This window comes from Vulpes lagopus, chromosome 10 (assembly GCF_018345385.1).
Source record: "Vulpes lagopus strain Blue_001 chromosome 10, ASM1834538v1, whole genome shotgun sequence".
NCBI classification, from domain to species: domain Eukaryota; kingdom Metazoa; phylum Chordata; class Mammalia; order Carnivora; family Canidae; genus Vulpes; species Vulpes lagopus.
This window is the reverse complement of record NC_054833.1, coordinates 39909905-39925791: the sequence shown is the minus strand read 5'-3', so window position 1 is coordinate 39925791 and position 15887 is coordinate 39909905. Positions and strand designations below refer to the sequence as shown.

At 43.8% G+C, this 15887-nt stretch overlaps 1 protein-coding gene across 3 annotated transcripts; it reads left to right on the top strand.

The window, feature by feature from the left end:
- Nucleotides 1-4958: 4958 nt before the first annotated feature.
- TLCD5 (TLC domain containing 5) lies at nt 4959-13536 on the top strand. Of its 3 annotated transcripts, none has more exons than XM_041770749.1 (3): nt 4959-5372; nt 7458-7646; nt 9919-13536. In XM_041770749.1, the coding sequence occupies exon 3, from the start codon at nt 10023-10025 to the stop codon at nt 10455-10457; it is 435 nt and encodes a 144-aa protein (XP_041626683.1). In that variant the 5' UTR covers nt 4959-5372; nt 7458-7646; nt 9919-10022; the 3' UTR covers nt 10458-13536. The 3 variants fall into 3 exon arrangements, with proteins under 3 accessions (XP_041626683.1, XP_041626685.1, XP_041626682.1); XM_041770751.1 differs by having other exon boundaries at nt 5081-5372; nt 7472-7646; XM_041770748.1 differs by having other exon boundaries at nt 5247-5372; nt 7447-7646.
- Nucleotides 13537-15887: the final 2351 nt, after the last annotated feature.

The following is a 15887-nucleotide window of genomic DNA, read 5'->3' as shown; positions in this document are numbered from 1 at the left end:
GGTACAGGGTATTTTCACTGTGCTAATCCTCTCTGCTCCACCTGTTCATCTCTCCCCCCTCCCATACCCTGTAACCACAGATCTTTTTACCATCTCTAATAGCTTTGCGTTTTCCAGAATGTCCTATAGTTGGGATCATAGTACATAGCCTTTCCGGATCGGCTTCTTTCTTCTTTCACCTAGTAATGTGCATTTAAAATTCCTCCATGCCTTCATGGCTTGATAGCTCATTTCATTTTAGAACTCAATAAATAATATTCTATTATCTGAATACACCACAGTTTATCCATTCCTCTACCGAAAGACATCTTGGTTGCTTCCAAGTTCTGGCAATTATGACGAAAGCTGCTATGAACATCTGTGTGTGGGATTTTGATGTGGACAGAAGTTTTCAATTCCTTTGAATAAATACCAAGGAGCGTAATTGCTCAATAATATGGTAAGAGTAGATTTAGTTTTACAAGAAACCTCCAAACTGTCTCCCAACAGAACGTGGCTGTACCATTTTGCATTCCCACCAAACAATGTATGAGAGTTCCCATTGCTCCACATCCTTGCCAGCATCTGGTCTTGCCAAGTGTTCTAGATCTTGGTCATTCTAATAGGTGTGTGGTAGTAGTACAGTTGTTTTCATTTGCATTTTCCTGATGACATAGGATGTGAAGCATCTTTTCATGTGCGTATTTGCCATCTGTATGTCTTCTTTGGTGAGGTGTCTGTTCAGGTCTTTGGCCCATTTTTAAATCAGGTTATTTTTTTTCTTATTGTTGCATGTTAATATCAAGAGATATCCCTGTCTGCAGAGCAGAGGTTTTTAATTTTAATGAAGTCCAGCTTACCCATTATTTCTGTCATGGGTTGTATCTTTGTTGTTGTATCTAAAAAGGCATGACCAAAAAAAAAATAATAAAAGGCATGACCATACCTAGGGTTATCTAGGTTTTCTCCATCATGGTGTTATCTTCCTGAAGTTTTATAGTTTCCCATTTTACACTTAGGTCTCTGATCCATTTTTTTTTTCTGATCCATTTTAAGTTCATTTTTGTGAAGGGTGTAAGGTCTGTGTCTAGATGCATTTGTTTGCGTGTGGATGCTCGGTTGTTTCGGCACCATATGTTGAAGACACCATCTTTTTCTCCTTTGTATTGCCTTAGCTCCTTTGTCAAAGGTCAGTTGCCTTTATTTATGAGGGTCTATTTCTGGGTCTATATCTGACTGTGGTTTTACGGCATAAAAGAAATGCAGAATTACAGCCTCACTGCTCAGCATCCAATAGCTTCCATCATCCATTGTCTTGGGACAACTATTTAATAGAGTCAAACCCAGAAGTGGGCACTGATTCACCTTTCACATCTGCATGATTCTATAAATTCCAGTGAAGTTTTAACCAAAGCTTGGTTAGCTTCTTCAGCAGCTAATTAGGCATAAGAGAACCTCCAGGCAAAAACTAGTCATTGTCCAGGCAGAAAAAAAGAGAAGAATTTCTCCTGCTATTTTTCAAATTCTCATACTTAAATTTTTAGTTGACTCAAGACTGGTGGGCCCGGCTGTGGACCCATAACACTAAGGACTTTTGGTGTGACTCAGAGAATGAGCTTAGTTCCAGGACTTAAATTAGGAATCCTGTTCCAAACCCCAGGTTTCAGGCTCTGCTCCTCCTCTCTGTTCACTCTGCATGTACCTGTTATAACTAATGTACTGCATTTGCTGATTCTTCTGCTTCTCCTTCTAGACTATGGGGAGCTCCTTATAGTTGCAGTTCTTTTTCTCTGTATCCCCATGATTAACATTGTGCCTAGTACTGGGACACCTGGGCGGCTCAGTCGGTCAAGTGTCTGACTTCCACTCAGGTCATGATAACAGGGTCCTGGGTTGGAGCCCAGAGGCAAACTCCCTGCTCAGCAGGGAGTCTGCTTCTCCCTCTCCCTCTACCCCTCCCCCCACTTGTGCTCTCTCTCTCTCTCATAAATAAATAAAATCTTAAAAAAACACTGCCTAATATAATAGGTAAATAAGAGTTTTGAAAATTAAGTTCTTTTTTTTAAAACCTCTGAACAACTTCTAGTGCCCTTCACTGAGGTTAGGAGGTGTGAATACTGAATAATACAGTACACATCTGTAGGGAATTCTAGTCAAGTGCAGGCAGCTTATCCTGGTGGTTGAGAGCATGACCTCCAGAGCCATATTGCCCAGGTTCATACTCAAATCTGCCTCCTACTAATCATGTCACCTTAAGCAAGTTCCTTGACTGATCTGTGTCTTGGTTTCTCACCTGTAAAATGGAGATAATGATAGCAACCGTCTCATAGACCTGTGAGAATTCAATGAGTTGAGAATATATGTAAAGCGCTTGGAACAATGCCTAGCACATTAATAAGCGTTGTCTGTTATCATTGTGATTATGATCACAATTATTGTCGTTATAATTCTAATAAATTGGTGGGGAGCTTTCTTTCCTCTGCTCTCCCTTACAGCCCAGAACTTCTTGGAGTGATGCCACTGTTGACAAATACCTGTCTGGTAGAACAAGGGTTATGGCCAAAGACCTATAAATCATTAAATTTAATCCCAGGTAATGAAGCTTGAACGTGGAATATTGATCATCCGAGGATGTAAAGGCCCAATAAAGACTCCATTGGAAGAGCTAGTACTTTTCCTTATCCCTTCAGTCTTTAGACTCTTGAAGCCTTTTAGTACTCTGTTCTTTCCTGGAAAATAATGGCCGCAAGAAGGTAATTCTAAATTCAGATACTAGAAGAAGAAGAAGAAAAAATACTGCAACAATTATAAGCACATGGGAAAAGCTGAAATTTGCATCCTATCCGTTTAGTGAAATGGATCCTTCCCGGTTCTCTTTCTTCAGTCTTATCTGGTCTGTTCCAATCCACTTGAAGCAGGTTGTCTTCTCTAGTTCATCTTATAACTTCAGTTGAGCGCATAGCAGGGATTCTCAACTTTGGTTACACATTACAATCACCCGGGGAGCTTTATTTTTATTTCTTCAAAGATTTATTTATTTATTCATGAGAGACACAGAGAGAGAGAGAGAGAGAGGCGGAGACATAGGCAGAGGGAGAAGCAAGCTCCCTTTGGGGAGCCCAATGTGGGACTGGATCCCAGGACCCCGGGATCATGCCCTGAGCCAAAGGCAGGTGCTCAACCACTGAGCCACTCAGGCACCACACCTGGGGAGCTTTAAAAAAAGAACAGATACCCACACAGATTCTGACTTACTTTGGGCTGTGGCCTGGGCCCTGCGATTTTTAAAAGCGCCTCAAATAATTTTATTGTGCCATCAAGGTTGAGACCAATGCCTAAATGTGCGTACAAAATCACTGTGAACCTTGTTGACATGCAGGTCTGATTCAGTAGGTCTGGGGTTAGGGTCTGAGATCCTCTCTTTCTTCTTTCTGTCTTTCTTTCTTTCTTTTTCTTTCTTTCTTTCTTTTTTTTTTTTTTTAAAGATTTTATTTATTTATTCATGAGAGACACAGGCAGAGGGAGAAGCAGGCTCCCTGTGGGGAGCCTTATGCGGGAGTGGATCCTGGACCCTGGGATCCCACCCTGAGCAGAAGGCAGGCGGCTGGCAACAGAATCATTTAAAGTCCACTAACACCAGTGATTCTTAAATGTGATTGCTATCTGAACGACCTGTGGGTATGTTTTAAAAGATACATATTCTAGGCCCCACACTAAGCCTATTAAATCATACTTTTCAAGGTACAGCCTACAGTGGTATTTGGGAAACACTTCCTACGTGGTATAGACGGTCAACAAGGCTTAGGAATCCCAATATACTTCTACTACATTTTCCAGGCTCATTTCCCATCGATCCAGCCAGCAAACATCTATTGCACCTGCCTACCAGGTATTAGAAAAACAAAGATGAAAACAGTTTGATCCATGGGGCCCCTGGGAGGCTTAGTGGTTGAGCATCTGCCTTTGGCTCAGGTCGTGATCCTGGGGTTCTGGGATAGAGTCCCGCATTGGGCTCCCTGCAGGGAGCCTGCTTCTCCCTCTGCCTATGTCTCTGCCTCTCTTGTGTCTCTCCTAAATAAATAAATAAATTCTTTTTAAAAAAAAGAGAGAGAGAGAGTTTGATCCTTACTCATGAGAGATTGGCACGAATAATGCCAAAACTAGATTATTATTCTGATATTATTAATACTTGCCAGCCATGGTGTGAATGCTCACATCTCTACTTAACAACTTCTCTTTTTAAGACTGTGGGGTCCCCTTGGCATCCAAATAAACCAATCCAGATGCCCTCTTTGCCACATTTAAGCCTCCATATCTGTTTGGTCATCTCTTCCAACTTATTTTCTTTGGTATTAAAATAGATTTCAAAGAGGAGAAAGGATTTACCCCAAGTGTCACCATCACCCAAGGGTCAATATTTTTTTTTAAGGATTTTATTTATTTATTCATGACAGAGAGAGAGAGAGAGAGGCAGAGACATAGGTAGAGGAGAAGCAGGCTCCATGCAGGGAGCCTGATGTGGGACTCGATCCTGGGACTCCAGGATCACACCCTGGGCTGAAGGTAGGCACTAAACCGCTAAGCTACCCAGGGATCTCCAGGCCCAACACTTATATGATGTCTTCCTTGGGCTCGCCACCGTTCCAAGCGCTTTGCACAGGTCAAGCGTGTCAAGTCTCACACTAGCCTAAGAGATAGCTCTTATTACCATCCCCCTTTTCTGTTTGAGAAAACGGAGACGCAGAAAAGCTAAGTAACTTGCCCCAAGACACACAGTCGAGTGCCCAAGCCGGGTTTATTTTGAGGCCTTATATCCATCCTACCGCCAGGTTGGTGACAAGGCTGTAAGGAAGAGGAATTCACTTGGAATTCCCAGGCCTAAGCGCTTTGCTGGCAAGTTAGTGATCTGTGCGCTTGTTGCACGAGTGAGACTCGGTCTCGGCATCTCCCCGGCGGCGCCCAGTAGGGATGCAGGCGCTCGGTCGCTGGATGGGCTGTCCCATTGTTGGGGGGGGGAGGGGGATTAGTCAAAGGAGCAAACAAACAGGCCGACAGGGGCAGCGGCGGGCGGGCCTCACGTGACCACGAGGTGACCCGGCGCGCTCCGGCCCCCCGCGGCCCCCCAGCCCCGAGCGCGGGAGGGGGACCCTCCGGCTCCCTCCAGGGACGTCCGTCGGGCGCAGCTCGGGTTCTGCGCTCCGTCCTCCCGGCCGCAAGGTGCCCCCAGACCCCCGGCTCCTCTTCCGCCGCCGCCGGAGCCTCGTCCTCCATCCCTCCTCCATCCCTCCTCCATCCCTCCTCCATCCCTCCCCGTGCCCGCCGCTTCCTGCTCCCGGGATCGGGGCTCTCGGCTCCGGGGCCCAGGCGCCCGAGGCTGCCCGGCGCTCGGCCAGGTAACACCCCCCCCCCCCCCCCCGGGCCTGGGCGCCGAGGAGCGGGCTGCGGGCTGCGGGCTGCGGGGGCGCGTCGCGGGGATGCCCTCCGGCCGGGGGCGCGGGCTGCGCGCGGAGCAGGTGCACGGCCGCGGCCCGGGGCCCCCGCCCCGCGCTCCTCCTCCCGACCGGCCCTGCGACCCGAGCGGCCGGGACCGACCCGCCGCCTCCGTACCCTTCCACCCTTCCGTCCTTTCACCCGAGAGCAAAAAAAAAAAAAAAAAAAAAAGCCAACCCGAAATCCAGAGATGGAGTGACTTTCCCAAGGTCACAGACTCGTATCTGCCCCCTACAAACGTCTATTCTTTTATTTAAGTGTTTGTAAATAGACTACTGTTTCCTCTGTTCTGTGAGGGAATTAGGATTCAGGGAAGAGGACTCTAAAAATACTAATCAGCAGATCCAAATGAGCTGATCCGCATTACTGGCCGGTGACCCTGGCATTTAGAAGGAAATAAGCGAGGACGGTTCTTTTCACTCTGGGTACTTTGTATTTCTGGCCCTTGCTCTGAAAACTGGCCTAGATGTTTTACAAAATTTATCTCAGAACTCCTTGTCAGAACTGGGCCGGATTAGAGTTTTCAATCCTCTTTTCTTCTCTTTTTCCTTTTTTTTTTTTTTTTTTTTAAACGGAGGCTCAAGAGGTGAAAGTGATTTGCCCACACTCTTAGGCCTAGTTAGAGGCACAGACAAATTTGGAACTCAGGACTCTGGTGGACACCTACTGTTTTCTTGAATAGAATCCTGATTTCAGATGAACTCTGTACAGAATTTGACCTTCATAAAGCTCTCTCTGGATAGCATTCTCGGGAGTGGTTTGTGTATTGAAGTGTGTTGGTCCACGGATACTATTTCACTTGTCAGAATAGGGTTAAGCAATAAGGGTAGCCATGCAGAAAATTCCTGCTGAGATGAGACAGATATCTAAAATGTTTTTGACTTTTTTGTTTGTACTTTCAATAGAAGAGCTAACGAGTATTCATAATAACATCCTGGTTATTTTAAGATCTTAGTCCTGTATGGCTAAATTGACTGTTACATCATTCTTGGCTTGATATATTTGTCATCAGTAAAAATTTCAAAGTGTAGCTTTCTGACTTTGTTTTATGTTTTTCTTTTTAATATTTTATTTACTTATTCATAAGAGACACACAGGGAGAGAGAGACAGAGACAGAGACACATGCAGAGGGAGAAACAGGCTCCATGCAGGGAGCCCGACATGGGACTTGATCCCAGGTCTCCAGGATCAGGCCCTGGGCCCAAGGTGGCACTAAACCACTGAGCCACCCACGCTGCCCTGTTTTGTGTTTAACTGAAGAACCACCTTAAGGATATTTGTATATCTCATCAAAAATTTCCCACTTATACTTCTAAATCCTTCTGCTTCCTCCTGGGTCAGTCTTTGGAGTTGGATTTCAAAACTGAACAGAACTAGGATTTTTTTTTTCTCCTTCTGAAATTCCTAGACTTAGTTTAGTTCGCTATTCTGGTTTACCTCAAGTTTCGATTTTAATAGATAAACCCATGACCCAAATCCAACTTCAGTTGAGTTTAGTATCAGCTTCAAACCACATGAAACTGCTGTGCGTCATATGACCTCTAGCAGAAACCACAGGTGGTGGTACTGTTTTTTTCACGAGAGCTTCTTGTTGGGATTTTTGAAGCCTGAACACATTATCTAATACATGTATTATATTACTCATGTTCATCCTCCAAGGTCAGTGATCACTGGCGGGCTGTTATTGACATTTACTCATCATAACAACACGTTATATCAGGCAGCCTACCAATTCAGAATATAGTTCCTGGTTTTCAGTTTACAGCTCTTACCAGTTATCTCTAAGGAACATGGAACCAGAACCACAGCCACCCTTTAATAGAAGATCTTGGCTGTGTAGGTAATGAGAAGTGTTTCAGTGTAGGCAATGTTTTTGGACTATTCTAGAGTAGAAATGAAGATTATACGCAAATTGACTCAATGCTGTTTTCTTAGGGTACATACTTTGTTTTTCTGGTTTTGGTCTTTTCACATAGGATGGCATTAGCTCTGTGTCCGCAGGTGCTGTGCAGCTTGGGGGGCTGGCTCTCACTCTACATTTCTTTCTGCCGCCTGAATAAGCACCGAAGCTATGAGTGGAGCTGCCGGCTGGTAACATTCACCCATGGAATCCTCTCCATAGGCCTCTCAGCTTATATTGGCTTCATTGATGGCCCTTGGCCTTTTACCCACCCAGGTAGGTAGGAGACATTAGATGATTTTCTCTAAGGGATCTATAATTTGGGGGGTAGTCTTGGAAGGATGGGACATTTTCACAGAATTTGTACAATATTGAAGAATATCGAAGAATAATTACAAATTGCAATTTGGGTCAGGAGTCTTCATTTTTTTATTTTTTTTAATTTTAATTTTAATTTTTTAAAAACTTTATTTATTTATTTTTTTTTTAAATTTTTTTTTTTTATTTATTTATGATAGTCATACAGAGAGAAAGAGAGAGAGGCAGAGACACAGGCAGAGGGAGAAGCAGGCTCCATGCACCGGGAGCCTGATGTGGGATTCGATCCCGGGTCTCCAGGATCGCGCCCTGGGCCAAAGGCAGGCGCCAAACCACTGCGCCACCCAGGGATCCCTAAAAACTTTTTTTAGGAGTCTTCATTTTTAACTCTGATACTGTATATGTCCCTATTTCTGCTTTTTGTAACTCTCTACTTTTAAAACAAATTTTAAATGCTTGTTACATTGTATGTAATCCACTGAAATATACAAAACATAAAGCCAATATTAACATCTTCCACCACTACCTCCAAACAGAAAGGAATGGACTGTATTACATATGCTTTTTGATAACCTGCAATTTTCACTTGATTGTATATTCAAGGGACATCTATGTATATAGATTTTTTTGATCCTTAACCATCATGTAATATTGTGTTGTATGGATATATCATCATTTATTTGACCAATGTCTCATTATTTGGGGCAACTATATTGGTTTTTAAGCTGCTAGATGTACAAGTATTACCTCCTTAGAATAAAAAAAGGTTGTATCCCCTTGAATTAGTTTGCTGGGGCTACCGTAACAAAAAGCACAGGCCAGGGAGCATAAACAACAGAAACTTATGTTTTCATAATTCTGCAGGCTAGAAGTCCAAGATGAAGTTGTTGGCTGGTTTGGTTTCTTCTAAGGCTCCACTCTTTTGCTTGCCGGTGGCTTCTTTCTTGCCATGTCCTCACATGGTCTTCCCTTTTAATGTGTCTGTGTCCTGGTCTCCTTATTTTATAAGGACAGCAGCCGGATTGGATTAGAGCCCATCCTAACAACCTCATTTTAACTGAATTACCTATTTAAAGGCCTTTTCTCCAAATACAGTCACATTCTGAGGAATTTTGGGGTTAGGGCTTCGACATAAGAATTTAGGAGGCACAATTCAGGCCAGAAGTCCCCTAGGAGGGACACCTGGGTGGCTTAGTGGTTGAGTGTCTGCCTTTGGCTCAGGGCATGATCCCGGAGTTCCTGGATCAAGTCCCATATTGGGCTCCTTGCATGGAGCCTGCTTCTTCTGTCTCTGCCTCTCTGTGTGCTTCTCTCTCTGCCTCTCTCTGTGTCTCTTATGAATAAATAAATAAAATCTTAAAAAAAAAAAAAAGGTTCCCCTAGGATATGATTTTTTTGTTAATTCCTTAGATTCTTTTTTTTTTTTTTTAATTTCCTTAAAATCCTATGTGGAGCTTCTGAGGTTTTCCTAAAACTATCAAACTGATGTGAAAGCAGCTATTAAGCTTTATGTCTTACATGACGTTTTTAAATAGACTTGAATATGTTATGTCCTTATACTTGATTTTCTTGGGATTGGGAACACACTAATTTCTAGGGTTCTTTCTTTCCAGGGTCCACTTTCAAGAAGGGTGGGGTCACCAGTGTCCCAACAATCTAACCCATTAAAGCTAAGAAAAAAAAATTAAGATTTTATTTATATATTCATGAGAGACACAGAGAGAGAAGCAGAGACATAGGCAGAGGGAGAAGCAGGCTCCCTATGGGGAGCCTGATGTGAGACTTGATCCCAGGACCCTGGGATCACGTCCTGAACCAAAGGCAGATGCTCAACCACTTAGCCACCCACCCAATCTCTGAGAAACTGGGATTTTAATTGAAAGGACAAAATAGCTCAATGTTATGCTGCTCCATAGAGAGGACACTGAAATTGTGGCCGACGGTCAGACCACACATTGAGATCGGATTCATCAAAACAGCATTTCCCAGGCCTGTGACATTACTGGGTTTGATCAAGACCAAGGATTTATTTATTTATTTATTTATTTATTTATTTATTTATTTAGACCAAGGTTTTAGATTTTACTCTTTCACGAGTGTCATTCAAAGTTTCTGGCCTGCCTTTGTTTTTGCTCTCAGTGGCTCAGGAATGCTTAGGAGATGTTGGAGCGCTGTGCAAGGTAGCTCCATTCCCAGTGGCTCAGTTGGCTTCTGTCTTGATTTATTTCAGGCTCGCCCAATACTCCTCTCCAAGTGCACGTTCTCTGTCTCACCTTGGGCTACTTCATCTTCGACTTGGGCTGGTGCATCTACTTCCAGTCTGAGGGGGCCCTGATGCTGGCTCACCACACACTGAGCATCCTGGGCATCATCATGGCCCTGGTGCTCGGAGAGTCAGGCACGGAGGTCAATGCAGTCCTGTTTGGAAGTGAGATTACCAACCCCTTGCTACAGATGCGCTGGTTTCTCCGTGAAACAGGCCACTACCACAGTTTCACTGGAGACGTGGTGGACTTCCTCTTTGTGGCCCTGTTTACTGGAGTGAGGATTGGAGTAGGAGCTCGCCTCCTTTTCTGTGAAATGGTCTCACCCAAGCCCAAGTGGTTTGTGAAGTTTGGAGGAGTAGCAATGTACGCCGTGTCTTGGTGTTTCATGTTTAGCATCTGGCGCTTTGCATGGAGGAAAAGCATCAAAAAGTACCATGCCTGGAGAAGCAGGTGCAGTGAGGAGCGGCAGCTGAAGCACAACGGCCATCTCAAGACGCACTAGCCAAGCCTTTCTCCAGGTGACGCATTGGGTTTAGTCGGCCACGGGAACCGGTTGGAGACACGGCTGTTAAAGAATCATGCTCACAACCAACTTAGCTTTCAAGAAAGGGCTAAACTCTTCAGTCAGCCTGGTCAGTTTTCGAGTGAAGCCCATGCCAGTATTAAAACACTAACGTCTACTGTGGCCCAGTTGTAGAAAGTGAGAATACTCGATGGTAGTTGGAGTAAGTCAGCGCCGTGAGATGAGCAATTGCTGCATTCCTTTTAGCTTCTGGTGTCCCTGGGTCCTTTTGTCTCTGGGATGCCTGATGGCTAGATAGCTCAGGAAGGAATCTGAGAATTCCTTTGAGAATTTCTCTGAGAATTGACTTCTTGAACAAACCCTTATTCCTATTTTCCATGTAGCAATTTAAGTAAAGTCACCCCCTTTACTGTAAAGGGAGGGATTTTGGGGAAGATGCACATCTGGCATTCTGAGCTTTGGATCAGGGGACTGGATGTGCTTAAAGAAAGGGAAAGAGTTGTGAGAAGGATGGTGGTGAAACTGGCTGTGGTGGTAGGTCACTTCTTGAGCCCCTCTGTACCAACTGTTGAGGGTCCTCAAGACACCCCCCCAGGTTTGGTGCTTTGCTATGGGCACTCACATGACCCAGAATGTTGTCAAACTCCTGGCTATGATTAGTTACAGTGTACAAAGAGAGCACCCAAGGGAAAAGGTGCCTGGGGAAGAGTCCAAGGGAAACCAGGCCCAAGCTTCCAGAGTCCTCTCCCACTGGGATCACCCAGGATGTGCTTCATTGCTCTAGCAACGATTTGTGGCCATATATGTGAAATGTCCAACGAGGAAGCTCATTAGATGCTCAGTGCCCAAGTTTTTTATTGGGGGCTGTAGGCAGCCATTGCCTGGCATGTAGCGAAATTCCTGACTCCCAGAAGGAACATACATGTTCAGCATGAACCATTTTGTTTGCACAAACAATTTAAGCATGGTGACCATTATCAGCAATTCGTGGAGGGAGCGCTCCTGAAATCTACATTCCCAGATGCCCGCCCTTGGCCAACCTTGCAAGTTGGCCTTTCCAAGGACAGGAGTTCAGGCCTGCTCTGTTAACTCTTTTCTGTGCAAAAAGCAGAAAGCTAGAGCTTTGGATGAGAGATGAATGAGGTGTAGGCAGATTTACCGAGTCCTGCTGTACGGGTTCTGCTCTACCGGGAAAACTATGCCAATTCTCAGGGCTTTTGTGCATTAATCTCCCAGGCATGAGAGGCTGTGAGTGAATTCCATAGGGATTTACCATGTGGATTCCACTGTGCTTGAGATGGCAGTTCAAGTTTCAACTCTGCTATACATACTGCAAACCAGAACCAAAGACTGAGGTGTGCTGGCCGCAGGGTGATGAGGCTAATTAAAAAAAAAAAAATTCATATACATTCCCTTTAGCCCTCTTTACTACCTTTTCTTTTCTCTGAAAAAGGTGCCACTGTCTATAAAACATTATGACAAGGCCGGTCTCGGAAGGAAACAAAATATTTCTTAGTGCAATAGTCTCGAATCTCACCCAGGAAAAGGGACAATGTAAGCTTAGAACGAGAGGTTAGGAATCAAGACTTTCTGGGTTCCTTTAACTAATTTGGCTACTCACCTGCCAGATCATTTGGGCAGGTCACTGGTGTACCCTTTGTCTCGGTTTAAACTCTGTTGTGAATGAATGAAATACCCCGCTGTGTATTTCACAGCAACACTGTGGCATTTTATTAAGGGTTGTCTTTAATGTAGGATGTCTATGGGGGGTGGGAAATGAACTATTATTTATTTATTTTATTTATTTGCTGTTTATTTATTTATTTGATTATGGATTATGTTATTTAGACCACTGGGGAGCGATCAGCTCAGTGAGCAAATGTGTGGGGCTACTGAAGCCTAAGCCTCGGTCAGTAGGAAGTCTCTATCCATTCTGTGGTCCCTGGTCATACCTAATGAGTGGTCCATGTGCAAAATGGATGTCACTGGCCAGGCATGACAGAGCGTTGGAACCGCATAAAGTCATCGTGGCTCTAGGAAAAGCAGTTTCCAAGGCATGTTAACAGTGGGTCTTTTAAAATGACTGTCAGCTGATTACCAAGTTTTGCTGCACATGGAAATAATCTGACAGTAGCGTCTCCGTTCTCTTTTCTTCTGTGATCAGTATCCCCAGAATGCTGGTGAGCTTCTTTCCAGCAAAACTGTGGTCAACGTTGGATGCTGGGGAATGCTGATTTTAGCAAAAGCCTAGTAAAAAAGAGTGGCTTGGCGCAGGAGCTTAAAAAAAGAAAAAGCTGGCTCTTGAATTTTGGCACAGTGCAACCTGTTCCATACCAGACAAATGAATAGGCTTAATCTGGTACCAATTTTTTTTTTTCTTTTTACTCCTCAGAAGTGAAGGGATTGCAGATCTTGCTGTTTGAGGGGTACTCTCATGGGAAATGTATGTAGGTTTCTTTTGGATTTTTGATTAGCCTAAATAATAAGAAAAGAAAAATTGTTCATTTTGGCTTTTCCTGATGTTTTACCTAATAACTATGAAGGAACCTCCCTGAGAGAAAAATGGGACATGAAGGTGAGTCAGCAGTTAAGATGGGGAGTTTTAATCTTAGGTAAATGAAGGGCTAATTAACATGTGCTGTGGTCAGACAAAATGAAGTATTTTATTCATTCGCCTTTGGAATTACTATGTAATAATTCCTAACACTGCTCAAGAAAGATTTATATTTCAGTGAGATTTGTACTAAATTTTATAAAAATAAACAATTTTTTATCAACCCAGAGTCTGCCTTTGTATCTTTATTGTGGGTTTGCCAAGCAATTAGGAAAAAAAGTCTTTTGGCTTGTAGAAGTGTTGACCCAAATTAATACTTATCTGTGAAATACCTCTTATCTGCTCTTACCATCAACCATCCCTAATACTGTTTACTTTTTTGGGCAACAATCTACATACAGGAAAAGTTTGCCAAAGAGATAGGAAGAACTAAATTTCTTTAATTTACCACCTATGTAGGCAGCTGCCTTGAAGATTTAAAAAAAATTTTTTTAAAAGATTTTATTTATTCATGAGAGACACAGAGAGAGAGAAAAAGGCAGAGACATAGGCAGAGGGAGAAGCAGGCTCCCCACAGGGAGCCCGATGTGGAACTCAATCCCAGGACTCCGGGATCATGCCCTGAGCCGAAGGCAGATGCTCAACCACAGAGCCACCCAGGCATCCCGAAGATTGATTGATTGATTATTTTGAGCAGTGTTAGAGGCAGAGGGAGAAGGAGAGCCCCAAGCAGATTTCCTGCTGAGCATGGAACCTGATGATGGGGCTCAATCCCACAACCCTGAGATCATGACCTGAGCTGAAACCAAGAATTGGATGCTTAACCAACTGACAAGAACCCCTGGGCATTGCCTTGAAAATGATGTTGAATGGGTTCCATGAAGACAAGGGCCCTACGCTCTCTTCAGAACTGTGGTTAGAATGCCTAGAACAGTGTTAAGACATGCAGTAGGTCCTCAGTAAATGTTGAAAGAGTGGATGAGGATGTGGTTTAGAGTCACCACCCTGCCCCCACCTTCCAGGGGTGGAAACCTCAAAGAGCATGTGCCATGAATTGTGTCCCCAGTGTCATTTTTTTTGTAGGTAAGGAAGGAACTAATGACCATGGGGACTGTGTTCTACCTAGACTGGTGTGATTCTTCTCAAGGCATTCCATAGATAGAGCTTTTAGAGCAGTCTAGAGCTACCAACAGCTCTAAAGAGGCTTTCAGGGATGTTTTTACCATTAGAGCTTTGTGGGTGAACATAGAGATTTTCATCATTGAAAAAAATAGTTCTGGAATGAATAACCACTGGCTTAATTAAATCCTTTGCTTACCATCTTCTGAAGCTTTCCCACAGCAAATGCCTTCTTTGCTCACAGCTAGAACTTTGGGTCTGTTTAAGTTTGGAAAGATCTTGAAAGCAGCCTGCCAAGAGGTTTTGTATGCAAGGAAGAGAAGGTGAATTAGGAAACTTTCCCAGTTTGTTTTATTCCTGAAGCTCAAGTAGTGAGACATTCTTGAAGGGAAGAGGAGAATTCATTTTTTTTTTTAAACACATGATTCGATGAGTCATTGGGTCCAAATAATTTCATACCTACCCTGTAAATTATTAGAATTTGGCAAAAACATATTTAGCATGTTTAAGAAAGGTGTAAGTCTGGGGGTGAAGTCTGCATTTTGGTTATTTTATATGGGGGAAGGAGCTCTCTTTCCAGTTAATAGGCAAAAAAACCCCACACAATTTAATTACACGAGTTCTCAGGGTAGAATTATGCTAGGGTACACCAGCAGGTGGCAATGTATCCTGGTCTGATCATTAGGAAAGTGGCTTGGAACCTTAATCTGCTGCTATTCTTTCCCAAAATAAACATTACAAAATTAGCTGGCTGTGCCTTGAACTTAAAAAAAAAAAAAAAAAATCAAGCAATAAAGAGTCATCTTTGGCCTCTGTTTATCTTTTCCTTTTCTTTTTTTTTTCACCCCGTCCTAACGTCAGCCTTAGCTCATGCATCTATTCCGGGATAATGATCTTTTCATGGACTGTTGCGGGTTGACTTTTTAGAAACAGCATTAAGAGGTAGCTGTTTTCCTCTCCGCACCCCCTCTTTATTAAATTTGCTTTACCACTGGATGGCCACAACGAGGCTGAGGACCCTCACCCACCCGTACAGGTCTGAACTCACGAAGCCCCAAAACAGGTAAAGGGACAGCCAGAGTGGACGTTGGCAGGCAGAACTGCACTACACTGTATGTGGTACTTAAATTGCTACACTATGGGATTATGCAATCATAAAACTAGATGGATATCTCTAAATGTACCCGGTAGGGAAAAAAAAGAAAAAAGAAAAAAAGAAAAAAAAAACAGATAGGAGAACCCTTCAGAGACAACTGCAGCGCTTTCTACTGGATAAATACACTTCATTTGCTGCAGCACCAATCTCTGTCCTCCGCAAGCTTGTGAAGTCGCTTTGGAAAAAGCATCATGCTTTCTCCATCTGGCAAATCATACATTTTTTTAAAAAAAGATTTTATTTATTTATTTATCTATTTATTTATTTATTTATTGACAGGGAAAGGCAGAGCAACCTAGGCAGAGGGAGAAGCAGGCTCCCCGCCAGGACCCCCACGATAACGACCTGAGCCACACAGGTGCCCCAAATCATACGTTTCATTTTTGCCAAGGTAGAAGCAGCCTCAAAGTAACATTATACCAAGAAATCCTGGATCCAATTCCCAAACTCCCCCCCCCCCCCCGCCCCCGTCCTCTAACTTCCCCTGGCAGCCAGCGCTCGTGCGCGGCGGCCCCAGACCTGGGACGAGGCCAGCAGGTGCCCCAGGTGAGCATCCGAGGCCAAACCCTCTCCCTGCAGG